This window comes from Raphanus sativus, chromosome 2, assembly GCF_000801105.2.
Source record: "Raphanus sativus cultivar WK10039 chromosome 2, ASM80110v3, whole genome shotgun sequence".
NCBI classification, from domain to species: domain Eukaryota; kingdom Viridiplantae; phylum Streptophyta; class Magnoliopsida; order Brassicales; family Brassicaceae; genus Raphanus; species Raphanus sativus.
In genome coordinates this window covers 24,867,606-24,894,453 of record NC_079512.1, presented here as the reverse complement: position 1 = coordinate 24,894,453, position 26,848 = coordinate 24,867,606, and the positions used below count along the sequence as shown (strand labels likewise).

At 31.4% G+C, this 26,848-nt stretch overlaps 3 protein-coding genes and 1 pseudogene across 5 annotated transcripts; 1 reads left to right on the top strand and 3 right to left on the bottom strand.

The window, feature by feature from the left end:
• Positions 1-503: 503 nt before the first annotated feature.
• LOC108841569 (aspartic proteinase PCS1) lies at positions 504-3,340 on the bottom strand. 2 transcript variants are annotated; one of them, XM_018614320.2, is made up of 2 exons: positions 1,859-3,340; positions 504-1,084 (listed from the first exon to the last, which is right to left on the bottom strand). In XM_018614320.2, the coding sequence occupies exon 1, from the start codon at positions 3,211-3,213 to the stop codon at positions 1,879-1,881; it is 1,335 nt and encodes a 444-aa protein (XP_018469822.1). In that variant the 5' UTR covers positions 3,214-3,340; the 3' UTR covers positions 504-1,084; positions 1,859-1,878. The 2 variants fall into 2 exon arrangements, with proteins under 2 accessions (XP_018469822.1, XP_018469823.1); XM_018614321.2 differs by having other exon boundaries at positions 506-1,061.
• Positions 3,341-5,357: 2,017 nt separating this feature from the next.
• LOC108839977 (phosphopantothenate--cysteine ligase 2) lies at positions 5,358-7,499 on the bottom strand. Of its 2 annotated transcripts, XM_018612782.2 has the most exons (9): positions 7,344-7,499; positions 6,840-7,089; positions 6,694-6,738; positions 6,529-6,614; positions 6,404-6,456; positions 6,246-6,305; positions 6,053-6,154; positions 5,845-5,964; positions 5,358-5,762 (listed from the first exon to the last, which is right to left on the bottom strand). In XM_018612782.2, exons 2-9 carry the CDS (start codon positions 7,076-7,078, stop codon positions 5,523-5,525), a joined length of 945 nt encoding a protein of 314 aa, XP_018468284.1. In that variant the 5' UTR covers positions 7,079-7,089; positions 7,344-7,499; the 3' UTR covers positions 5,358-5,522. The 2 variants fall into 2 exon arrangements, with proteins under 2 accessions (XP_018468284.1, XP_056858707.1); XM_057002727.1 differs by lacking the exon at positions 6,404-6,456 and having other exon boundaries at positions 6,856-7,089.
• Positions 7,500-7,672: 173 nt separating this feature from the next.
• On the top strand, positions 7,673-8,222 carry LOC130508646 (uncharacterized; annotated as a pseudogene).
• Positions 8,223-15,133: 6,911 nt separating this feature from the next.
• LOC108818842 (BEL1-like homeodomain protein 9) lies at positions 15,134-19,889 on the bottom strand. Its single transcript, XM_018591791.2, has 4 exons — positions 19,019-19,889; positions 17,925-18,286; positions 17,456-17,516; positions 15,134-15,782 (listed from the first exon to the last, which is right to left on the bottom strand). The coding sequence occupies exons 1-4, from the start codon at positions 19,733-19,735 to the stop codon at positions 15,231-15,233; spliced, it is 1,692 nt and encodes a 563-aa protein (XP_018447293.1). The 5' UTR covers positions 19,736-19,889; the 3' UTR covers positions 15,134-15,230.
• Positions 19,890-26,848: the final 6,959 nt, after the last annotated feature.

Below are 26,848 nucleotides of genomic sequence, written 5' to 3'. Positions count from 1 at the left end.
ACTATATATATATATATGAAAATAAACATGTAACCGCTTTCTTCTCATAGTAGCGATTTTGAAATGGAGGGGATGGTTTCAAATAGAGATCTACACGAGACTAAGAATGGAAGAGGAAGAAGGCTGTACGACGCAGGGAAGCGGGAAATATACAAATCCGGTGTCGTCTGTTTGTCCTCCGACGGCGAGGAAGAAATCAATAGTTGTTAGGAATCGAGATCAACCGAGGAACGGTTATTTTCAGCCGCCGGATCAGGAGGCTCTGATCTATGCACAGCCTCGAAGAGAAGCCTGCGCTTAGATTTGATTTTTTTGTTCGATCTAGTCTTCTTTTTTTTGTAGATGCATCTTTTATTATTCAGAATAGGATTGTTGTTGTGTTGTTTGAATTTGATCTGTTTTTTCTCTTAAATTCAGTTTGATCGAAACTCTGATTCATCTATATTCAGCGATTTTGATGCCAAGTGTTTCTTCAGTTACATTTGATTTGAGGGAGAAAGATAGTGACTAAAAAAAGAAGACCAACATAAAAATTTGCAGATGTCCTTTGGTTTATTAGTTCTGTTTTGGATTTGTGTTTCTTAAAAAACAAGGGGAAATATTCACGTATGTAGGATCAGCTTTCTTGTGTTACATCATAAGTGTTGGAAAAAGTACTCCTCCGGGCTCTTGTTTAGTGGTTGGTGTCTTTGTAGCTTCTTCCGAATCTTCAATGTTACAATGAATCGAATATATTGCAGGTCTTCAACGTTTTCTTGTGTTGGTTTTTTAAAAAACCTTTGGAACATCATTGCTCTAGGGTTGAATTAGAAGGGTCTTTTTAGACATATTCAACGTACGCCTCGATGCAGAGGAAGTGGTCTAATCGCTGGGTTTTGTGTCTTCCTTCTATGGCATAAGAAAGAATATTCTGCACATTCTATATCTGCGGATAGACATGAAGTATCAGGAAGAGATGCTTGTTGTTGCTCCACAGACAAAAGTAGTTGTGTAAGGGTAACAACTAACAAGTCTGCTTCTCTAGCTGACAAGATTCCCTTTTCTGCTCGATTCCTCCGAAACTATCATCATATCGTCGATATCGCTGAGAGCAAATTAATATCGAATATCAAATGTCATAAATTTCAACTGCATAGCAATCATAAACCGCATGCTGTTCCCACGTGAGAATGAGACTTGCATTATTGCATAGGGCCCTGACATCTAAAGAACACGTTTCATCATCTGACAATAAATAAATCAGTGAACAGAGATTTGAACTTATACTATACAAGCGTACAACATTATTGAGCTGACCGAGTCACACATAGTTTCAGATTTTTTTTTTGTTGTTGAAAGAATAGTTTTAGATATTTGAATAGATAAATATTACATAGTGATATTACTCTCGACAAGGAACAAAAAGGAAAGAAGAAGTAGGTATTCGACTATATATATAGCACTCTTGAATCTTTTTCAACAATACAATTGTTACGATAAGTCGATAACATGAATTCGTTGGATCACTATATGTAATTCAGTAATTGGATCGTTTGTTCAATACTATTAGGTTTACGTTCAGCAACAGTGGAGGTAAATGATTAAGCTGTTGAAAGAAGAAATAAAAATTTTAAAAAGCCCTAAAAGGGAAGAAAATTAATTACGCAACCAACGTAGCGTGTTAAACAATCAAAAAACAAAGCAGACGACTACTAACAAACAACTCAAAAGTTACTACTCATACGCATGTGTTGGTAAACGAAGCCCACTCACTCACTATAGTCACGTGCATCCTGCGCACCTTCTTCTATATAACCATTTCTACGTACAGCAAAAAATAAAATAAAAACTATAATTACACAGGTATTGACGATTTTACCCGGGTCGGTTATCTACGGTTCAGGACTCGATTCCTAGTCTCTGTCCAGATACATCACATTGTACCGGAGCCAAACCGATTCTTGATCTCTGCAAATCAAATTCGATCCACATGTTCTGCTGATGATGGTGACCAATCACGTACGCCTCCATTCCCATAAGATCGGAGTTTCCGAACGTGAAACAATAAACCGAATCGTTCCCAACCGTCAGATGTGGGACTCGGTACAGTAGAGGCTGGCCTGAAACCGCTATCTCAGCTCCTTCAAAAACCAGTGAAACCGATGGTAACCGGTGGAGTATCCCGGTACGAATCCGAACCGGCGAAATCAAGTAACACAAATCCATGGTCCCTTGGAAAACGAAATCCGGTTCGTCGTAAACCGTAAAGGTCCCGTTCGTCTGGTTTAAGAATTCGGTTCGAAGCGCAGTGTAAACCGGTCCTAGCAAGAAAGTAAACTGAGTACCGGAATCAACCATGGTCTGACCAGCACCGGTATGATCCGGCACGAGAACCGATTTAGGGATGGGCAAAAGCTTGCCGTTGACTTTAATACCCGTGAGCTGGACGGTGTAAGCGACGCGGTCGAAGTAAGGCAGCGGCGTGGAGATCCGGATCAACGGCGTGTAGTTTAACGGCGTCAGCCACGTGAAGTTGGAGTCGCCGAGGAGAAGAAAGCCCGGGAAGTCGTCGGTGCCGGAGATGCAGTAGGAGAACTTGGGGAAACCCATCTGAGAGATGAAAGAGAGGGAGCCGCGGTTCATGCCCAGCAAACCGGTGGTTTTGCTGTCTTCTTCCGGGTCGGATCCGGATACGGATCCCATGCACCCGAAAACCAGGCTGGAGTTGTTGGTGGAGTTTCCGAAGTGGAAAACCTCGGCGGCGAGGTTTCCTTCGGAGGAGGAGGCGTCGGCGTAGGAGAGAGTCGCGTGGCAGAGTTTGTCGGAGTCGCAGGAGGCGGGTATGAGGAAGTCTCGGGTCCGGGTCCGACAAGTGGGGGAGGAACAGGGGATTGGTGAGTAGGAGGAGGAGAGGGTCGGGTCGAAGTTGTTGGTCGGGTTTGGGTTTGAGGTGCGGTTGCAGCGAAGCCAGGAGAGTTCGCTGCCGGTGTCGATGACCATGGAGATGTTCTGAGGAGGAGTGCCGACGGTGAGTGTTACGGTGAGAGTGACGTTGTGGTGGAAATGGAGTTTGTCGGTGGGTCGATGACCCGAATTATCCGTTGGGGTTATTCGGGTCTTTAGAGGCAAAACAAGAGTTTGAGAAGAATGAGAAGAAGAAGAAGAGAAACACTGATTAGTTCCAATGAAAAGAATGAGAAGAAGAGAAAACAGAGGATAGAACGTTAGATGCATGGTGAGAAATTTATGACGAAGTAAGTTTGTGAGTTTGGTGCAAGTTCACTGGAACAGAAATGAGATATTTGTTCTTGCTTTTCAACTGGAAAATATCTCTTTTGCTTTCTATTTTCTCGAATGTAAACTCACGATATATAAGGCTTTTTATTAACTAGCATAGACATATTTTTTAAAATATTGGTGCAAGTTTTTTATCTGTCATTGTCATAATTTTGTTTTATTAAATTTTTGTTTTCACTTACGAATTATTACATTTAATTGGTATATATAATTTTAGAAAGAAACAAATGTATTTTTGATATGAATAGTCACACCACATTATTATTATGATATGACATACTTGTTGGTTTTTAATATTGAAATGGTTAATCTGTAAGAGTGAGACACTAACATATGACATGCACTAATGAACATAATAGAGCTTTAGAATAGCTTAATTCAGTCAGATGATTTTAAATGTATGCAGCGACCATTGCAAACGGCTCTAAATTCAAGGCAAATAATTAGGGGAATGAGTTTAGTATTATTAAACTTCTTCACTAGGTTGAAGTTCGTTTGAAACCTTGAATTTTAGCTGACACTTTGTTTTAAAAACACTTAAGCATGTGTGTTTACCTTGGTTTCATCACTGTATTTGCCATGGAAGTTTGGACGGTGCGCATTTTAAAATAGACATTCAGACATTTATTTACTTCAGCGGTCTAGTATTTAATGTTTTCTCAATATTTGAAAAGTTTTTTGTCTTTGTTTTCAGTTCTATATTCATCAAAGAACACATGAGACTGATCAAGAGAGGTTACTTGTGAGATTATCGACTTAAATCATAATCAATCAAAACCTCAATTGACCATTTAAAAGCTGTGACGTATTTTCCAATCGATGGTTCAACGTTTGACATTTAAAAAACATTGGGGGGATTCTAAATAAGTGACTAGTAATATTTTGGATTTGATAAGGTGTGGATCCCATGTTTATATGTAAGAACTTTAACTTTTCAGTTAATCATTAGACTAAAGAAAATTCCACATGTTCCCAAAACCATTGATACAATTTACAGCCACTAAAAGAAGAATAAACAAGCTGTAAGATGAACTAATGTTTACTTTTAGGAAAAAGAATAAAAATGTATGAAAAAAGAGTTTGGAGATGTGACGTTCACATGGAAAAAGATCTTTGAGAATAGAGAGGGATGGTTGCACATGTTATTTGCCTTGCTGTTTTAAGGACAAAACCCCATCATTTATGAGCTTGGGGTCCATTTTTCTTGAATCCTGCTCCAAATCAGGATACCTTCACTTACCAATCAGTCTTATTAGGTTGGGTCCATTTTTCTTAACATCTTCACTTGCCCACTAGGTATGCTCGTGTGACACATTAACTTTGAATACACAATACGTAAGGTTGTAAAGTCTAATATTTTTTTTTTTGGACAAATAAAGTCTAATATTTAATTATAACATTTGACAACAATAAAGTAAAATAAATTTCATTGTAAACCATATTAAAGTACACTATAAAGTCTCTTTGGATACTATGTTCGGCTTCCCTTAGGCTTGTTTTCTAAAACCAACAAATCTGAACCCAAACTGTAAAAACTAAACTATATATTTTTAAACACCGTATACAACAAACACCTAACTTAAATAACCATAAAAATTGCACCCAGTCATGTCATTTGGTCGGCTAATCTTGAGATAGCCGAGTAACTACCACAGCAACAACTCACCAACCCGATCTGAACAAATAAACACAAAGGAGATTAAAGTTCTCCACGATATGAAATCACTATTATCTATACAGAAGGAAAAAACATAAAGTATAGATACGTCCATACTTGTATGTTAGTTAATTTACCCTCGAGGATACTAAGAAAACATATATATACGCAAGGAAAGATAAGAGCCTGCAACCAAAATAAACATTTTTTAAATTTAAAAATTTTTGATCGAAGAACTTACAACAAGAATTGCAAGGAAGGATCCGATTGCTACAGCCACGATCGCTGAAAATGAAAGAATTCGATCATAGAAGCTATGATGAGATGGGTTTCTTGCGTAGGAAGTTAGAGAATGTAGCTTAGTATTAGGTTACTTGATTATAATTTATGAAGTTATATAAAAAAAAACAGGGGAGAACGGATATATATAAAGAACATTACCAAAGAAAGGACTGAAGTAGAGGCAACAAGAATTGTTCTAAAGAGCATCAATACACCAAGATGAACTCATCTAGTCGGGTTGGACTTATATACATTCAAGAACGTCTGCATTGACATTTCATTGCGGCTGTCGCATTTGAGAAACATTTCAAGTGCCAAATTCTTTGATATATGTCGAATGCCGATCTACAATGAGACGAATAAGATTATCCTCTACAATAGATTCAGGCTTCTCGCTATTGCACCTAACCACAACGTTACCGCTGCTTGAAACAACCACAACCTCTTCCTTGCGCGTTGATAGCTCATTGGCTACAACAGCATGCACTTTGTACTTTTGTAGAGCCTTTGTAGCCTTTTCTATCAGAATCTTTGAGTCTGTCTCTAGCTGCATTCAAAATTCCATATAAGTTTTTCTCTATATCTGATCTAGGAGAATCTTATACAAAGAGAGTAGAGAGAGATTTGACCTTGAATGATATGCAGAAAGCCTTTGGAGCCCAATTTGTTCTCAAGATTGAAAGCATTTTAGGAACTTGAGCTAGTCTTATGTCCAGAGGACCAGATCCTGATTCTATTTTATGTTCAACCTGGTTTCAAAATAATACACAAGAAGCATTTCTTCAGACACAAGAATATATAGTGTAGGCCATGATCATAGGGGCATGAGACTCTTACCATGCTCTTCCACGGCACATAAAAGTCAGACACAGCAGCAGCAAGATAAAACATGGAACATGGACCGACGTCTTTCATTGCCGTTGCAATCAACCGCAACATCTTTAACCGGAAACATTCACAAAGCAAAAAAAAAAGTTTTATAGCTGCAACTCTGTTGAGGAATTATCATAAAAATAGCATGTGTATAAACCTGAAGATACTCATAGATGGTTGTGAACGGGAGCTTTAGTAAGCGAGCTTCAGCTACTGCCTACAATGTTTAAAACACACAAACATAAGTGATCATCATTTTTTTTTTGGTAAAACAAAGGCTGTAAAAAAATAAGAAACAAGTGGTATAATACGCACAGCTTGCTGGTCCATAACAGCCATTTTCACAGCTTCCGCATGTGATGCATGAACTGAAAACACCCACTTAGTATCCATCAACCGCACCCATTTACATTTGAGGGTTTATAGTGAAGAAAAAGAACCTCGAATGTTGGTGTTATCTGGAAACTGGAAACACTCAAGGAATGGATCATCAGGAAGAGACCGGCAATATGGCTGGCAAGTTCCCCTAAAGATTGAAAAACCACTTAAACTGATATCAACTAGAAATACAAATCAGAAAGACAGAACAAAGTCAATGAATCTACCTCCTAAAGAGAAATATGACAGCATATCCAGCCTTGACGAAGTTCCTTTTGCAACAAAGAATTGATTATGAAACAGAGAGAAAGAAGGTAACTGTTTTGCTAGAGACTAAAAAAATGAAAAAAAGAAAGAAGTAAAAAAACTTTACTCAGTAGAAGCAGCACCTCGATTGCCAGAGCTGAAGTTATCTATGTATCTTACGCATCGCTGCTCCAAGGGAACCGTAGTTCCGCCTGAGGTTACACATACGATCCTCCTCCCTCCTGTGGAATTGAGCTGGATGAAACCGTTGAGCTTATGGACAATCTCTTCCATGTTCTTGAGAGGTGGAGACGACTCGAAAAAGGAACTAACTTCATCTTCCCCCAACACAGATATGGAACTCATTTCTCAATCCTCTACGCAAACATAATCATTGAGTCAGATTTTGCTGAAATGAGAACATAAAGATCCAACCAAAAAAATAAAAACAGAATCTATTTTTTCAATCTTAAGATGAATGAGAGATCTTGAAGAGTGTATGAATCATCATATATATAATGCAATGGGCAATGTGATGATTTTTTTTCATCAAAAACTAAGTGAAGACGCATTGAATTCAAAACCGATCCTAAGATTACAGAGCATAACAAATGAGAGATAGGTAACTTACTAGAGAGCTGAGATCAATTCCACTATGAGATTCGATCTTGATCTTGATCTTGATCGAGATTAGTCTGTGCCTTGGTTGATTTCAGTAGTTAAGGGTTAGAACTTAGTAGATTAGCTTGAAACGGAATTTACAACAACTCTGTTCCTCTTGACATTGTTAAACAGAGCAACTCTGTTCCTAATAAACAGAGGAGTTTAAAAAGGCCAGAGTTAAACCTGCAGTCCATTAAGTAGTTGGGCCTATTATAACATGATATAAATATTCAAAAAAAAGATCCTTAAACCTCTCAGTATCTCCCTCGCTAAACCCTGGAAGAATCCTGCCACAATATGTCGTTATTTTGTGGAGCATCATCGTCTACAATGGCCACTCTTTCCTTCCGTGCGGTTAGATCTCCGGTGAGTCTCCAAACTGGTGCCCGTAGAATGACTCTTGGATCTTGGTGGTGGTAGCCATCAGTTCAGCAGCGCATCGTTGATTTCATTCTTGAGGGTTTCCACGCTCAGTGCTATCTCCGGTGGATAGTGTCTCCATCCAAAAACCCCGAGAATCTGAGAACGCCGACCAAGGACCTGATTTTGAGTATAAGTTTGATTCACAGCCCTTCATTGTCTCTCGATATATATATATATATATATATATATATATATATATATATATATATATATATGATTGGATATTGTTACGGGGACTGAAATTTTAGGGGGTGTTTTATGCAGTGACTTGGATGAGAGTTTGCAGAAGGCTTTCCACATCTTCTTGGAGATAAGAGGGATCACGCCGACCATCACTGACTTTTTGGCTGATTATGTAGCCAACAAAGACAACAGAGAGTATCTTCATTGGCTCATGGATGTCAAGACTTTTGTTGAGAAGTGAAGACTGATCTTTATTTCCAAGAATAATAATGATAATACGAATGAAACTCTTAAGTGATATTTTTTTTTGTATTTCAAAACTTTTGAGTTTTATCTTAGATGAACTTGTTATCATCACCATCGAGAATATTTGTTGCTTGGTGACAATATTTGCTACTTCTATTTACTTTTGATTTGATATTTCTTTCTAGTTTAACTCTTCCCCAATAAAAAATTGTCAATTTTTGCAAAAATAAAAACTTATCCATTCTGTTCTTAACTACAAACTCTGTTGTTAGTAGTAGTCTGACTCTGGTATTAGTGCAGTTATGACTAATGCATCATCATAAAGGGGGTTTGCGGAAACAAGAGAAGAAAATAGCTAACCAAATATTTTCTTTGAATTTTGAGTATATAGATATACAATTTTGTATTAGCATAAAATTGAAGAACCTTTTATTGTAATGGTTGGATAATATCAAAAGAAACCGTTGAATAAATTCTCGTTCAATATTATAAAGGAGTATTTTATGTTATTTTTAATAACTAGAAAGGAATATATAGGAGGAACAAATAATAATATTAAGGGAAAATTGCCAAAACGGAACAAAAATTCAGTATGGTTGTCCTTATAGTATAAAACCATCATTTAGTTGTCCCTTTAGTATAATTTCTTTCATAATCCCAAAACTAACCCTTGATTAATCTAATTAAACACATTAAACTAATAGAATTTAAAATAATAATAATTAAAAACGTTTAAAAAGGAAAAACAAAAAAACTTTTAAAATTTTTAATAAAATAAACTTTTTAAAACTTAATAAAATAAAAATAAAAATAATTTACAATTTTTTTAATAAAGAACAATTTACAAAGTTTTATTTTTTATAAGAAGTTTATAATGTTTGTAAACTTTTTAATTTTATCAAAATTTTTCATAAAAAAAAATAAATTAAAATGTATTTTTCTAAAGTTTGTTTAAATTTTACAAATTTTATAAATTTTGTTTAAAGTTTTTATTAAACACAATAAACTAAAAGAATTTTAAAAAATAATAATTAAAAACGTTTTAAAAAGGGAAAATAAAATAAAACTTTTATTTTTTTAATAAAAATAAACTTTGTAAAAATAAAAATAATTTACAATTTTTTAATAAAACGTTAAATAAACTTATTAAAAACATTTACAAATTTTTATTTTTATAAAAAGTTTAAAATGTTTTTAATAAAACTTTAATTAAATAAAAAATTTAAACTTTATAAAAATAAAAATTTACAAAAAAAATTTAATAAAAAACTTTAAACTAACTTTATAAAAATATTTTTTACAAAGTTTTATTTTTATAAAAAATTTAAAATGTTTGTAACCTTTTGAATTTTATCAAACTTTTTAATAAAAATAAAACTTTTAAAAATGTTTTTAATAAAACTTTTAATAAAAATAAAATTTGTAAACTTTATAAAATAAAAATTAAACTTTACAAAAAATTGCACCTAATTTCAAAACATCACATGTTGTATAGATATGTATTATAGAGAATAAGAGTTTGTGAAAAAAATCAAAAGAAAAACTATGGAAAAACCATAGATTAATGAAGAAGACAAGGGAGAATCATTTTATAAAAAATTTGACAAGTAAAATCGAAAATAACACGTTTTAGGAAGTTAGAATATTTTTAGGAGATTTTTAGAATATTTCCTTAACTGAATTTTTCATTAATTTTCGCAAAAATCAGGTAATCTTATCCGTAGAAGGTGCTTTCTAAAAGTTTAGAACATTGACAAAAATCTAGAACATGCTTTCTACTTTTAGTAGACGGGATAGTACATTTTAGAAAACACATTCCGCGAAATTTAGAATACTTAATAAAAGTAGAAGATGTTTCCGGACGAAAAGTAGATAGCTTTAGAATTAGTAGAATGCGCATTCTACTTTCTTAGAAAATTAGTAAATAGTAGAGTGTACGTTCTAAAAATAGTAGATGAACGTGTTTATTTAGAAATTGCTTTCTACTATACCATTTTCCGCAGAAGGCACATTCTACCTTTAGTAGAACATATTTTCAAATTTTTATTTATCAACTTTTTGAAAAAAATAAAAATACCAGCATGTGTATATAGGTGTTTTATTAATTCTTTATATTTTTAATTTTTTTTTGATTCACAAAAGTATTTATTTCATTAGTTTTTAGAAATGCAAAGGGTAAACATGAGAAAAATTGGACAAAAAATAATTTATACTAAAGGGACAACACCCATATTTTTTTGTTCTCTATTGGCAATTTTCCCTAATATTAATGGCATAAAATCATATAGGCTATCTATCAGATCGTTTGACTAGACCAATATTAAACTGCATGTAGATCTCCTGCTAACTGCTTTTCAAAAGTAGAAAAACATGATTGATAACTCTGAAACAGGAGAACTGCATTTGTGGGTGAACTGCGATTCTCCCGCTGCACCATTCCAACACTAAAGCGTAGTCTCTATTGAATCGCTTATTGTCTTGTACTATAAGTAAGGAAAAGGTAATCCGTATCCCGAGGGTTAAAAAACCATACACACATTTGCATGTTTTAATTGCCTATATATATATTTAAACCTCAGGATGCAGATTACCAGTTCCTTTGCAAATATCACCATCTTTATCTTCTTCTATATGTTGCTCTATTTTTTGCTGTTATTCTATATGGTAGTGAGTTGTTTTGTTGTTGTTAATGGTGAGAATATATATAGAGCTAGTGACGCTAACAAATAGCAATGGTGCAAAAGAATAATACTTATGCCAAAGGTTTAATCCTTCTGGAACTAATGCTCATAGAGAAAGGCAATATATTTTCTTGTCCATGGTTTCTTATATATATATATATATATATATATATTCCTATTTATAGTTATCTTGAGTTCAGCTCACATCTATAGAGTATAGACTAATATAAAAGTATACTTTGTAATAGTACTCTTAACGTGTCTAACGTTTGAAGAGGCCTATACATCTACATAGTTTTGCTTACAAAACGTATTGTTTGAGATTGACTACCGTGAAGTTAACAAAGTATCAGATGTTCAAACCTGACGTCAAGTGCACAATAAAAAAATTGAAGTTTAATAATTAAAATACATGCCTTTATGTAAACTTCCGTGTTGACTAGGTGTTTTCCTGCACCATGTGCAATAAAAGAATTTTAAAATATTTTTTAAAAGATAAATATAAATTATATTTATTTTTATTAATATTATAAATTTTCTTTTTTCTTATCAATATTTTAATATAAATTTGATTTAACTGAACATTAAAATTAAAATAAAACCAATTTTGTTTATTTTGAATTATATTTCAGAATGTGCATGTATATATTTAAAACTATAATATTAGGTAGATTTTTCTATCTATTTATTTTAATTAAATATATTAAATAAATATGTAAAATTTCAGAATTGTCAAAAATTAAAATTAAACAATATTTATAAAATCTGTAAATATATATAAGAAACAATGATTTTACGATTTAATTTGATTTTATGATTTAATTTTATAATTTTCTAAAAATATGTATATATTTTTGAAATATTTTTAATTTAAATGATATTTCAAAATTTGAAATGCCATAATTGAATATATTTATTTTAATGATGATTTATGCGTTATTGCCATATTTTTAAAAAGTCCAAAAATATAAATCGATAATAAATATAATATATGAGTTATTACCATATTCTAAAAATTTTATCAAAAATATAAATTAACATTATATATAATTGTCCATGTCATATTAATCTATAAGACATGTCATCAATTTTAGTAGCTATGTCACAATTATTAATCTAGGTGTTTTCATGCACCATGTGTACTGATGAATTTTTTAAAAATTAAATTTTATATTTTAAAATGTAATTTATTAATATTATATATTTTATTATTTTGACTAATAATTAATACAAATATCATTAATTAAGCATAAAATTAAGAGAAAATATTTTTTTTATTTTAAATTATATTTAAGAATATATATGTATATATATAAAGTTAAAATCTTAGATAAAAAAATTATTTATTTCATTTGGTTAAATTATTATATCAACTTGTACAGAATTACTAAAAATCATATAAAATTGTATAGTTATCAAAATTTAAAACTAAATAATATTTATATAATTTGTAGATATCTAAAATAAACTAATGATATTACGATTTATTTTTTTTAATTCAGAAAATTTAGAAAATTTTAGATAATAAAAATTTTATTATTATAAAAGTAAAATTATATAATATTTCGAAATTCAAAATATCATATTTGAATATATTTATTTTAGTGATGATTTATGAGTTATTACTATATTCTACAAAGTTTACCAAAAATATAAATCAATATTAAATGTAATATATGAGTTATTGCCATATTCTAAAAAGATTTTCAAAAATATATATTAGCATTAAATGTAATTGTCCATGTCATATTTAACCATATGACATGTCATCAATCTTAATAGACACGTTACAATTTTTTTTTTGAAAACGATTGTAGAGAAAACATGTGGCAAATCACTTCTCAAATATAGACTAGGGGATATGTTTTGGTTTTTAATAATCTTTCTTAAAATACAGTTGAGATCCCCCTTTTTTTTGCTTAACTGTAAATATGATTAATGAAATGTTAAGAGTTCACAAAGCAAAAGTTTTTTTTTTCTGAACACAACGCAAAGCAAAAGCTTTTCTCATAGATTTTGTTACTTTGTCAAAAACAGTGAAAAACAAAGGAACAAATGGGAACAGATTGCAATCGACAAATGAGATCATTTTAATATACAATACTTCTGTTGAAATTTCAAAGAACAAATCGAATAGTAATATGTATGATTTATTTGGTTTATACAATGTGTAGATAGTAAAGAACTGGATTGTGAGAGATAAAATCATGAGAAATTGATTCTTTGTTGTCTATGAGCCAATGATGGCACTTCGTTTTTTCTTTTTGCCTTTTAATATACGAATAGTCTGAAATATTCTTTGACTGCTTTTATTTCCTTCTCTCGGGTCTCTGCTCATATTCACATGAACGATTTTCATCCCAATTATTAAATAAATTTCATATATTTGAAAAGACAGTTAGCTAATATATGTTCACATTTTATAATAAAGTAGAAACATTTAGTTCAGTTAAGTCCACTAATTCTGAGTAATCCACGTGCAAATGTTTCTTTCTTAGTTACACTCTCATTTTCAAAGCATGCAATTACGATGAACCGTAATTTACCATAACCTTTCTTTTTAAAATGACAATCTATTGGATTGTTAGAGATTTTGAATATAAATCCATAAGCATCTTATTTTGAATTTTGATTCTTTTTTTAAATTACATGCTCAGATCGCAACTATATGAATCCGATTATGTTCATAAGTTGATAAATAATTTGTAATGAGTATATATAAAAGCCATAAGAAAACCATATCGAATTTTATTTCATATACGTACATATCAGGAAATAAACAAACAACAAGGGTGTATAAAAAAGACTGAGAAATGGGTACGTTGGAGAATAAGTTCTATTACAAAAGATATATTTTAAGAAGAGGCAAGGTTACGTGGTTACGTGTTTAGTCCCCGGTCAAGACTTCTGTCTTAGCTGGATCGTGCACATAGCTTCCGGATATCACCAAACCCCGGCACGAAAAGTGTCAAAGAATTTTAACAAAAAAAATATTTTAAGAAGAGGAAAGGTTATATATCTTTCATTTTTTCCAAAAGCAAATGCAAATGCAAAGTTAATGTGAAGCAACAAAAGCACATTTTCAGCTTTTGCTCTCATGGGCTCTTCAAAAGCCATGTTTGTTTACCCTTTTTAACCATTATTGGATGGGATACACACGGAATTGAATCATAAACTACCAAAAAGAATAGTTTTTGAACGGTTCAAACTCGTTTCTTTTAGTAGAGTTAAATAATAAATATTACGTCTCAATTAGGCTTGGATGTTTGGGTTCGGATCGGGTTTTCGGATTATAAATCTTCTAGATCCTGTCCTAAAATTTTATTATTACGGATCGATTTCGGATAATAACACTTCAGATTTGGTTCAAAATTGTATTGCATCATAAAACTATAAAATAACCATATATCGTTTAAATTCTCGTTATATCTGTTCAGTTCGAATATAACCAGAATAAATAAACAAAAACTTAAAACAAAATATACTAAAACACATAAATTAAATAACAATTAATCTATCACACATACTATTGATAAAATAACAATAAAAATTATTAAATCAAAGATGAAAACAAACATCATTTGTAAACAATATACATTACCTTATAAAAAATATACTTGTTGTTTCAATGAACAAATTATAAAAATTACTTATTTTATAATTAACTGTGTACATAAAACATTTATTAAAAAATTGTTATATTATATATATATCATATTACAACTAATATTAAATTTAATAATTGAAATTCTTATGTATATTTCAAAATATTTATATTGACTATTAATTTCAGATTTTTTCTGATTACCCGTTTGGTTTGGTTAATAACACTTTGTGTTCGAATATTTTTTGTACCACCCAACAAAATACGTTCAGGTATTTTTCTATTTTGGTTCAGATAATAGGTCGGGTTTTTCGATTCGGTTCGGTTCGGATTTTATGCCCATGCCTAGTCTCAATCACTCATACCAGATGGTTTAGTTACTCTGAAAAGTTAGGGTTTCAAAACAGAGTTCAACTACTCACCAGACTATTATTTCCTTTTTCTTTTTGACAAACTTATCACTATTATTTCCTTTTTCTTTTTGACAAACTTATCAGACTCTTAAGTATTCAAAATAGACATTCTTCATCGCATTAACAATCTGGATTTAGTCGAATTTCATTTCTATGGAAATCATTTTCATTCTTTATAGATTAGTCAGAAGAAGAAAATCTAAAAACATTCTAATAAACACATCACATGCATTTCCATTTCTCATATCTCAAATACATTGTCAAACGTTACGTCGAACATATTTTTCCTTCCAATACAAATGATATCATCCTACAAAATCATGTAGAAACTGATGATTACTACCTCCAATAAAATCTCTCCCAAACGAACGATCCTGCCCTTCATACCCACCACCACCACCACCACTACTGCCAGCGTCAAGTCCAAACCTCTGAGCAGTTGTCATTGGGAAAGGCTCCGGCAACCCAATCTGATGATGAAGCCCTAACGTCAACGACACTCCTCCATTTGTGCTAGTATTCATCCCCGGGACATTCGATGACGCAATACCGTAGGAGAAGTTAACCGCGCCGCCGCCTCCAACATTCCCACCGTTTCCAGCGTTCATAAAGCGGTTGTTATTGTTGTTGGTGATGGCATGAACGTCATCGTTTCGCACCCGTCTAGCGGGAGAAGAGCTGTTGTTAGCTTGTTGAGCCGTGGAGGAAGAAGGATTGTTGTTGTGGTCGGGGAACACAGTGGTGGTGTCTCTCCAAGAAGAGGAAGATTTCTGAGATTGTCGAGTCTCCAGCATATGAATCTCTTCGACCATCGGTTTCCAAACCCTAACTCGTGCGTTTATGAACCAATTAGACACCTGAAAATAATCCACCAGTTAAGTTCCTAAATAGCCAGTTTCAATAACCTACGGAGCATTCCTAGAAAGTGGACTAAATTAAGTAGTTGAATGAATATCATGACACACCAGACGATTGATTTCTTCTTATGTTTTACCGCATGGTTTAATTGAATTTTAGAAATATAATAATTTTTCTGTTTTATTAATGTCGTTCTAGAATTTGCTTTAGCTGTATTAAAAAGGAAAAATGATCGTTGGCTACATAAAGTATTGGCAATCACATGGCTAAACATGCAAACTAAATTAATGTATACCTAGCTACACGAAGTGTATATTATGCATTACAACATCCCTCAACTTAATGATGCTATGTAGTTAACATCACGAGTTTAATTTCATTCATCCCAAAACTGATGTGGATGACAAAGACTGTTTAAATACCACATCTTATCAATTAAAATATAACCAATATGACCGTAATTTATCTAAAATTAGATTTAAAACCACGTTTTAAAAGCGTAGGAATATTTTTAACAAAATTTAATTTACAAAATCAATATGTCTTAATATTTTTTGATTAGTAGTGTTTTACGTTTTTATTTTAGTGAATTTGAAAACTATATAATTATACTATTTTGTTCCTATTAAATTTGAAAGTTATATAAGATTATTTTTTAAATTATTTTAATCTGTTTTATTATTAAAATTTAATATAGTTCTGTAATTCATTTGATTAATTATGTGATATATACTTATCTGATAATTGTTTTGATGTCTATTTATATATTGACTCTAAATTTTTATTTTTTAATACAAAATTAATTAAATTAATGAATTATTTTATTTATATTTTCATAAACAAAAATTTCATTCACTTAAACTTAGTAAAACTGTAATATTAGATTTGTATTATTAGATTACATTTATTCTTAAAAGTGTAGTATTAATAACTATATACACAAGATAATATTTGGTTTAAGTTGACATCAAATAATTTCTAAACAAATAAAATTTCAGATTGACGTTAAATAAGTTTTATAATTAAAATAAATATATAATATTTTATATGACTTTCAAATTTATATAAATATAAATAATATAATTATATACTTTTAAAATACACTAAAATAAAAATTCTAAAATATTACTTATCAAATAATATTAAAATATTTATTTTGTAAATTAAATTTTGTTAAAAAATTCTTACGCTTTTAAAACGCGGTTTAAAATCTAATTTTACATAAATTAAGGTCAGATTGATAATATTTTAATTGATGAAACGAGATATTTAAATGGTCTATGTCATCCTACATCAATTTTTGGATGAATGAAAATAAACTCGTGATGTTAATTACATAATATCATTAAGTTGAGGGATGTTGTCATACATAATATATATTTCGTGTAGCTAGGTATACATTAGTTTAGTTTGCATGGTTAGCCATGTGATGGCTAATACTTCACGTAGCTAGCGATCATTTTTCCTATTAAAAATGTAAGATAGTTTTGAAAAGTATATAATGTAATATTTAGTAAAACTAATAAAAATTAATTGCCGGCACTAGAAAAACTCCATTGTGTATTAGAATAAGCTAACTATACCTATGCTCTTAATTATCTAGCAAGTAATTTTGCTAAATTGCGAAGAAGAAAGAAAATAAAAACAAAGCTGATATATCAGAAGTGAAAACCTGATTCCTGGAGAGACCTGTCTGTTTAGCCAACATGAGTTTGTCTGTATCAGTTGGATAACTGCAAAAGACACAGAACTATAACTTATAATATATTTTTACATTTACAAATATAATTAGAAAACGACATAACCATGTTTGGGAAACAAACAAGCATTCGACATGTCCCATCTAGAGCATACTTCCAAGTTATAATACACTTCTATACAAACAAACACATTTATCTATAACTATCTGTTCACAAGTATATGCATAATGTGGTTCATGTCTTCCTGACACATGACTATCATATCACGATATGTAGACATATAGTTATTCGGCTATTGGCCATTAGACAAGTGTAACATCGGTAAAATGATTGATGGTCTGATCAAATTGACATGGTTAACGCGTAGTATAATTAAAACTAAGCTCAAACTCAAATCAACTGCTCTAAAAACAAATATATGGCTAAAAAGGGTATACTTACGGATGCAAGAAATGATCGAAGAGCCAAGCCCTTAAAACGGTGACAGCACGTTCGGGCAGGCCACGATGTGGTCTCCATACAGGAGCATGATGATCAGGGAATCCATGTCTTTGACCAGCAGAACACAGGCCTCTACTACTATCATTTCCTCCAAACTCCAAAAATTGTTGTTGTTGGATCTTGTTATTGGTGCTAAACTGAAGCTGGTCTGTTATAGCATTCTTCAAACATTTGAAATGCTTAGACAACACCTTTAATGTTAAACTAGCATAAGGAGCTGCGTGCCCGAGACCTGCGACGCATTCGAATGAGCCCATCACAGCTTGAAGCTGCTCATAGTACTGCTTATACCTTTTGTAAACCTTGAAAAGGTCACATGGAAATGTTTTTTTAGATTCGAACCAATTATGTAATAATCATGTAAAAATTATAAACTCCAATGGCTCGTACATTATTTACTTACTCTAAAAGTATGCTATATACTACAGAATAAACTAGTTAAAATCTTTAAGACCCTAGCTTTAAGATGACATATCAATCTCATGCATATATTCCCTTTCATAAAGAAGAAATTCTCTTTTAACACTTTAAGTTTATATCGTTAAGATATGAAGAATCCAATTCACAAATTTAGATCAAGAGCCAGGGAAGCTCAATATAAAGTTACTTATAATATATTTTTATTTAGCATAACCTTAAAAATCCTATTCAAAATGAATGTATCATCCATCTGTTAACTTGGGATTAATAACATCTTCTACTCATGCAACGTAGGGAACGTTCAATTAAAATAACACTTCCTCTTATAATGAATGAAATAAGATAAGTATTTAAAACGATATAGTTTTTAAATGGCTGTGAAGGAGTTCGTTTTCCAAGGAAGATCTTTTTAAGAAACATTATCATTTATCACATTATTGCCACCAATTTCAAAGGACACCGACCAAGAACTGTGAACATTTAACACAATAATACACATACATATTAGTAATTTCAGACAAAAGTTTTTTTTTTTTTTTGACAAACTTTTACTCAGACAAAAGTTTTAAATTGTTTTCCAGATAATAGCATAACAAATTATAATTAATTATTACCTCGTCGAGCATGGAGATGAGCTTTGATTTTTTCTTCCCACTTTCTCCTGAGCCGGCGTCAGAAACGCCGCAGAGATTATCAATAGTTGGGTCAAAAAGCAAAGAGGAATAGTCCTCGTCGTCGTCGATGTTTTGTTCGGTGTAAACCGCACGACTCACACTACAAAAATCATCAAGAAGCATCTGTGCTGGTTTCAAGAACTTCGACCCTTTCAGAATAGATGCGTAGCCAGTGAACGGCCCGAGAGGACCGGAGCTTCTTGACGCGACGGTGACGGCGGCAGCGGCAGCGGCGGCTTCAGCTGCGGATCTACAGAATCCGGAGTTAACAACGCCGGGAACGACGAGATCGTAAGTAGGTCTAGGGTGAGATGATAAAGAGAGAGATAAAGGCTCGGGTTTGAAGACAAGAACGTCGCCGGAAGAAAGTCCGGCGTTGAAGGAATGATCAACAGCGACTGCGGTGGATGAAGAGGAAGATGGCCCACCGAGAAAACCCATGAAGTTACTGTAGCTAGGGTTATTGTTGCTGTTCGAATGAAATCCACCACCGGCTGCGAGGAAATCAGAGTCGGCGGTAGGAAACACGCCGCCGGAAGAAGAAGGAGGAGGAGGAAGAGGATGGTGAAAGTGGAAGTGGGAATCGAGAGAAGGAAGCCGAAGTTTATCTCGTCGGCTTTGTTGGAGAACATGGTAAGGCTCGTACGCATCGGACATGGCAAAGGATGATTTCGAGATGAAGAAGGAGAGAGACAAGTGAGTAACAGTGTAAGAGATAATGGTGACGGGTGAAACGAGAGGTTAAGAGAGAGAGAGAGAGAGATAGGGGTTCTTTTGCTATCTTTTTGAAGCACGATCGAGTGTGTATATTATCCCATCATATATATGTACATAGTACTATTATTTAGTTCGAAAAGAAGAATATCTAAAATATCTATGCCTTCGGAGACCTGGAATGTTTATTGAGCATCGCAGTTTTGGTCGAGGTTCATTATTTGGATTTTGGTGGTTGTTACCAGCTATAGTTAGAGCTTAATCCATATATTGATAAAGTTTGACGGTTCTGTAGAATTTACTAGTTATTTACATGATCCGCTGTAATTTAGTATTAGTAGTTAATAAAAAAAAACGAGTATGCGAGCCATGTAAAATTTTTTTTTGGTGATAGATATGTAGTTTGGTGATTTGTTGTACAAATGATTAAAAGTTATAAACTGAACAGTTAAAAGTCCCGGGTTTGGTGGGAGAGCCTATATGAGAAATCGAGAGAAGGTGACCGGCTGTAACCGGTAGAGAGATTTTTTTTTTGTACAAACTGTTCTGTGACTCAGTCTTTCACATACTTACTGACATTTCTACTGCTTTTTAAGTCTTCTTGTTGTCGTTTTATCTTCTTTTTTTTGCTGGAATATATACTTTTTATTACACCATAAATTTTAGTGGAATTACATCATGTATACTAAATTTTTGCCCTAATTAGAGCATTTCCAATCCATTATTATTTTCACTTCCATAATAGCATTTGGAGGCAACCCACCTCTATTTTTTCCTTTACAATAGAGATTTCTATTTTTTCTCTATTTATAGAAGAAAAAATAACATTCCTCTATTTTTTATTCTATAAAATAGAAATTGCTATTTTAGAAAACTACATTAGAGTATATCTCAATTCTATTATAAAGTTCATCTATTTTAGATATAAAAATAGCAAATACATTAGAGATGGTCTTAAACCAATATCCTAAATCCCACACCATAATATATTTTTCCATATACGCCAAATTTGTTCCATCATAAGTATTTTGTTAATTTCATCATATTTTTGGATTTTAAACAAATTCACTCTAAATTTTAATCATTCTAATCATTCTACTAGGCGTCTAGATGATATATCTCGCAAGCTTAACACGAGAGCGCGAGTTGGTATCTGAGGTAGCGAAAGCTTTTAGTGATTCTAAAAATAACTGAGAACTATGTTTGAGAATACACTTCTCATTGCTTAACTAAAATTCCTTTAGCGTTTAAGAATACTCTTATCAGTGGTTTATAAAAACATATTTAACGAAACTCCTTTTATTAATCAATCAAAAACTTTTAGACTGAATACAAACTTAAGACTAAACGACTATATATAAGAAAATAATAAAGATAGTTATTTAAATAACTAATAAAATAAATAATAAATATTTGGAGATATCTCGAATATTTATCTGTGTTATATACAATCTTTTTCATTAATTCTAAATATTCACTTTGTACTGAAACATGACATAGCACATATCGAATCCCATGATACAATCATGTAAGACGAATCGTATCACATGTGATTGTCTCGACGAACTAAAACTTTACGAAACATTCTCGAACTATTTATGCTAAAAGATTTTGTTGTTGGTTTTCAGATATGAAAAGTGAGAAATGAATGAGAAAAAGAAGAATTATTTAAAAAGGAATGTTTTTCCAAAACTGTTGCATCATGTTAGCAAAAATCTCTTGAAAATCTCGTGAATGGAATGTTGAAATAAAATTTCCGCAAGATTTCTCTCAAGACATGTCCACACCGAGATGGACAAATGTGAGAGGCATCCTCTCTCCTCAAGCCGTTTAAACAAGGTGCGTATGCCAGGCGCTGCCGTTGATCTCTGCTCGGAGCCACTTCAGTGAGTTGTCCGACTGAATTACCCAGGCTTTTCTTTTGCTTCTGCAAGAAGCGCTTCAATTAAAGGACCGCATTATTGTTTTACTTGATCTCGTTGTCTATTAATTTCAAGTTTCCTTTGTTGGTAGTTTAAAATTAATCTTGTGTATCCTAGTGGTTTTTTAACTTTTTGCGGTCATTAGGATCAAACCAGGTATTTGCAAATTGTGGTTGCAGTTAAGTTTGTGACCGATCTTTTATTGATGAAGTTCAAACCCCCTTGTACTCCCTTTTCTTTCTTATACATGTTATATAAGGTATTTTCTGAGATCATCAAATAAAATTATGTTTATGCCTCCATTCAAAATATATTTTATATCCACCACAGCAGTCTCTTGATTTTCTTCAAAAACGGAGTTCCAACGCAGATAACTTCACAAAAACTATGTTCTAAATCTGCCCAAATTGATTAAAACGGAAAAGTAAATTCGACTGTATGGTAATGATAATTTTTGAAATAATCATTAGAGGAGTTTTCGTTTGCATGGGAAATAATGCGCGACGTAAATCGTTTGAAAATGTGTTTTGAACATTAAGCAAATGTGATCCTGCTTTCGAACGATAACCAAATGTGTTGTTGCCTGTTACATTTATTTATATATAAAAGTATTTCCTCTTTTGGCTAAGATGGACCACAAAATTGAAAAAGAACCAAAGCACTCTAATAAAGAATCACAGTAAATTAAAGTGCACGTAATTATTAGTTATTCTCTTCATCTTTATACATTACATCACGGGTTTACTCACATATGAAGATTTCCAAACAATCGTTCTTGCTAAAAAAAAAACAACAATCGTTCTCAATAATTGTTTTGTTGAAATCAAAATACAGTGAAACCTCTATAAATTAATAATATTGGGACTACACCAAAACCATATTTTTTATTAATTTATAGAAATTATTAATTTATCGAGATACTAATTGAACCAAAAATTCATTTTGGGACTATAGAATTATATTAATTTATAGAGATATTAATCTATCGATCGCAAATTTTATATAAAAATTATTATGGCCTCTTTAGAAATCCAATGTGTATTTATTTTGATTCTAGCATATCCATAATAACAAAAAAAAACTCGCCCTCTAGTAATCCAAAAATATTTTTAACATCTTTTGAACGAAGGTTTTGGGAAAAAAAAGGATGAATGTTTGAAAAGTTAAAAATACTATTGTAAGAAACATTAATGGATTGGTTGGTAATGGTCATAATTATATAGCATCCCAACCACAAGAATTATTGAAACTTAACTTATGATCATCTTTTGGACAAAGCTCTTTGTATACTGTATATCTTTGGGAGGACCCATTCGAAGGTGTAGACGAGTCTGATATAAAGTAGTACGATTACTGTGTCAAGAAATATTATGACAGATAAACCCAAAAAATTTCTCAACAAAAAAATATATCTTTACTAGATTATTTCTAAGTAACTTACGAATCTTACTTAATAAAAAAACACTAGCTTCACAAGTTTATATGATCTAACACATGATATAAAAAATTTTCTCTTTTTAATCCTTTATATTTCACTCATCATACAAGTAATAAAACATGTTTTGCTAAAAATATTTTTCTCTGTGTTAATTCTCCATAGAGCTCTCCCAACTTAGTTATAATAGATAGATTCATGGTTTTTTTGTTCAAACAAAGATCTTCAAATCTATTTGTTAATTTTTTTTCTTTTAAACAATTTTTTTAATGATAAACTTTCTCTTCAAACAAAGTTTATTTTGCTTAATGAAAAATGTTTATTTGTGTTTACATATATTTCCTTTCATTTTTCAAGTTCAAACAATCAGTAACAGACTCCACTATAATCTCAGCTCCATGCAACACGTTACTTATTACCTGATATAGTGCTCCGCGAACTGGCGCATTTCATCCCACTATAGTAAAGGAATCAGTCCAGCTCGTAACGATGCCTAAAATAACGACACAATTTATATATTATATTAAAACAGAAGTCATGACTTTTAATTCATGTGTGATTTTTTTAAAAAATAAACTATCTACTAGACTTGGCCACACTATATTTTTTAATCGTCATTAATCTTCATATTAAATAAAGAATATTATTAATCATATATAGAATCTAATATCTTTGAACTATTTTAATCATAGTATCTTTGATATCTTTTCATTTAAAATTTAAATATATATATATATATATTAAATTTCGAAAAATCTAATAAAAAGATCTTAACAAAATCTTAATTTTCAAAATTATATGTAAATATTTTAACATAAGCAGACTATATACTACATGTATAAAAATAACATATCTTTCACTTTTATAGATATAATAATATATTGTGTAAAATAATTAAACATATAAAATACCGCTAAAAAGAAATCCAGTTTTGAACGACGGATAAAATTTAGCATCAATTAAATAAAAAATAATTGTCAAATATGTTTTTCATGCACATATTAATATGTTTAATAACTGAATACAAATACAATAAGATAAATATATAATAAGAAGTAACAAATACGTACGACAGTTTAAACAATTTATTATTTACAACATGAAAACTATACATTATTGTATTTGAAATAGTTTTATAAATATTTAAATATATGATTAAAATAAAAAATGTATACTATTAATGATCTAAATAAATATATACATATAAAATGAAAATAAAATTCGCACGGTTGTACGGGTCGAGATCTAGTTATTTTTAAAATAATAATCACTTTTGTTTGCAACACAGATAATGCGCAAACCCTTGTTTTCTTTTAAAGAACACATATGAATGCCTTTGAGGTGTTTCAAATGTTCGCAATCATAAAATGTGGACAATAAAAAATAATGGAGATAAAAATAAATAAAAATCCTGGATAAACAAAATATACTCCTGTATTACAAAAATTCGCGAGTAGATGAGAAATGAGTAGATATTAATCCTAAAGACGTACGGAGTTTTGTGAAGAACGAGAAACGCCGTAACATCAACTGACGGCAATCTTGGTGGATGCTCGCTAAGCAAAAGATTTGTGCAGAGAAAATCAAACGCAATGTAACTTTTTAATTTATTTATAGAAAGAGAAAAACCCTAGACGACGTTAGCATGACGATGTCACCTGAGAATCCCAATGGAACTTGAGTACTTTGCAGGTTGTAAGTATACTTTCAATTAACTCCTGCTAATTTTTGTTCAATCGCTACAGATTCAGATGAAAGCTCTCGTTCGATAAATAATTCATTCATGAAAAACATTTATTTTATTTTTGGTTTATGTTGATTTTACTGAGCTGCTACTAAAATATAATGAGTTGACTAATTTCGTATTTTCAGTAAAATATAAAAATAGAATTTGAAAATAGAAATCATATGTCATGGTACCAGTGCCATATTTTGGTACATGGAAAAATAAATCCAACTCACTTCTCAAAGTAAAAATCACATCAATCATTCCAATCCTTTTTCTTTTAGTTTAACTCTATATATGTTGACAAAAAAACTCGATATATAATATATACATATAACTATATAGTAAATGGAATTAGGTAGACGTTTTAAGTTAGATTAAAAATGGGTCATATCATAAAAATGACAAATTCGCACCACATGTTGACGACTATATTATGTTATGTTCCATCAAATCCAACTTAGGATCTATCTGAAAACCTAACTGATTTTATCGTTTTGACATTTTTAAAAATGTTTACAATTACAACATCTAATAAATACTAATTCGGATAAATTTAATCATGATACATTTTCCCCTGGGTGTGGTCGATTAGGCTTAAAAAATCAAAGCTATTTGGTTTTATTGTTTTAACAACATTTTTAGACGGACCAGGAATTCAATTTTGTGCTTAAAAATTACATAGAAGTAGTTTAGTCATTTCACAAATTTTTTTTTGATAAGATGCTACATTTTTCTTATTTTATCCTATCTTAAATATTAGGCTTCAACAGTATTTACTTTTTTGGGAATGGGGTCCAAGGGGGTAGTAGTACAGAGAATCACTGTGATGACGTCACCTGTTAGGTTGCGTGACTCCTGGGCGCTGTATCTGTAGTACGCTATCTTCCATACATAAATTGATTATAGTCCCATCTTTTGTTGGTAGATTGGTAATGCTATTTTACAACAAGCAGTCCGAAATTACTACTATTGTTTTATTCTGAAATGAATGAGAAGAGAGTTTCAGCTACAACGAATATATCATTAATCTGAATCTTAAATTTTATATAATTGTGTACTCAAACAATAACGTAGCACCAATAGTCGAGTAGTAGATTAGTACCCTGCCACTGTATAAATATAGATTCGACTTGCAGCTGGTGAAGCACTTTCATTTTCTTTCATAGGTCTAGGTATTCGGATAATCTGGTATAGGATTCTAGAATCTGTTTGGATATTTTTACATATTGGATCAAGTTTGAATATTTTAGTTCGGATTCGGTTATTTCGGATCAGGTTTTGAATATTTTAGATTTTGAAAAAAAATTCATCACTTAATTTATTATACTTAAAAACTTACAACTAATTTAACTGATTTTTTTTCAAAAAAAATAATAGGTTGAGCGATTATTAGGTTTGGAAACAAAATTTTGAAAATAGAAAATATTACTTTAGTTGCTGTTTTGAGAATTTGAATGCAATTTTGTTATTGTACGAAACAAGAAGTTTGATATGTATTTTGAGTAGATAACAAGTCACTTTGTCCGAACTTATATATATAATATATGATTTCGAGCCATATACAATATCAGTAGAAATATTTTGAATAAAATGAGAGAAGCAATATAGAAATATATGATCAAATATATATATGTTCGATTATTTTCGGATATTTATTCAAGCTTGCATATATTCAGATATCTATTTAATTTAATATGTATTTGGGTATTTTATTATTTTTGTTGAAGATTTCGGTAAAATATCCAACCCTAACAATATTTCATAAGTTCATTTTACGTATTCAGCCTTTTTTTTAACTCAAATTGACTGAGATCAGATCAAAAGTTTACAAACTGCAACATAGAAAACGTTGACAAAGATCAACAGAAGCATCAAAGATAACATAGGTCTACATTAGCTCACCCTAAGGGAAGGGCTTAAGAACTAACGATAGTAACCTCGGTCCGGATGAGATCATGTAACCACGCAGG

What these genes read in the sequence shown, in the direction of transcription:
- LOC108841569 (XM_018614320.2), bottom strand. Translation starts at nt 3,213, where the DNA reads ATGCATCTAACGTTCTATCCTCTGTTTTCTCTTCTTCTCATTCTTTTC.
- LOC108839977 (XM_018612782.2), bottom strand. Translation starts at nt 7,078, where the DNA reads ATGAGTTCCATATCTGTGTTGGGGGAAGATGAAGTTAGTTCCTTTTTC. An exon ending in AGATAACACCAACATTCGAG is followed by an intron (nt 6,457 to 6,528) that starts GTTCTTTTTCTT and finishes GGGTGTTTTCAG; the next exon opens with TTCATGCATCACATGCGGAA. An exon ending in ATGTGCCGTGGAAGAGCATG is followed by an intron (nt 5,965 to 6,052) that starts GTAAGAGTCTCA and finishes TTTTGAAACCAG; the next exon opens with GTTGAACATAAAATAGAATC.
- LOC108818842 (XM_018591791.2), bottom strand. Translation starts at nt 19,735, where the DNA reads ATGTCCGATGCGTACGAGCCTTACCATGTTCTCCAACAAAGCCGACGA. An exon ending in TTCGATCATTTCTTGCATCC is followed by an intron (nt 17,517 to 17,924) that starts GTAAGTATACCC and finishes TGTCTTTTGCAG; the next exon opens with TTATCCAACTGATACAGACA. An exon ending in CAGGTCTCTCCAGGAATCAG is followed by an intron (nt 15,783 to 17,455) that starts GTTTTCACTTCT and finishes GATTATTTTCAG; the next exon opens with GTGTCTAATTGGTTCATAAA.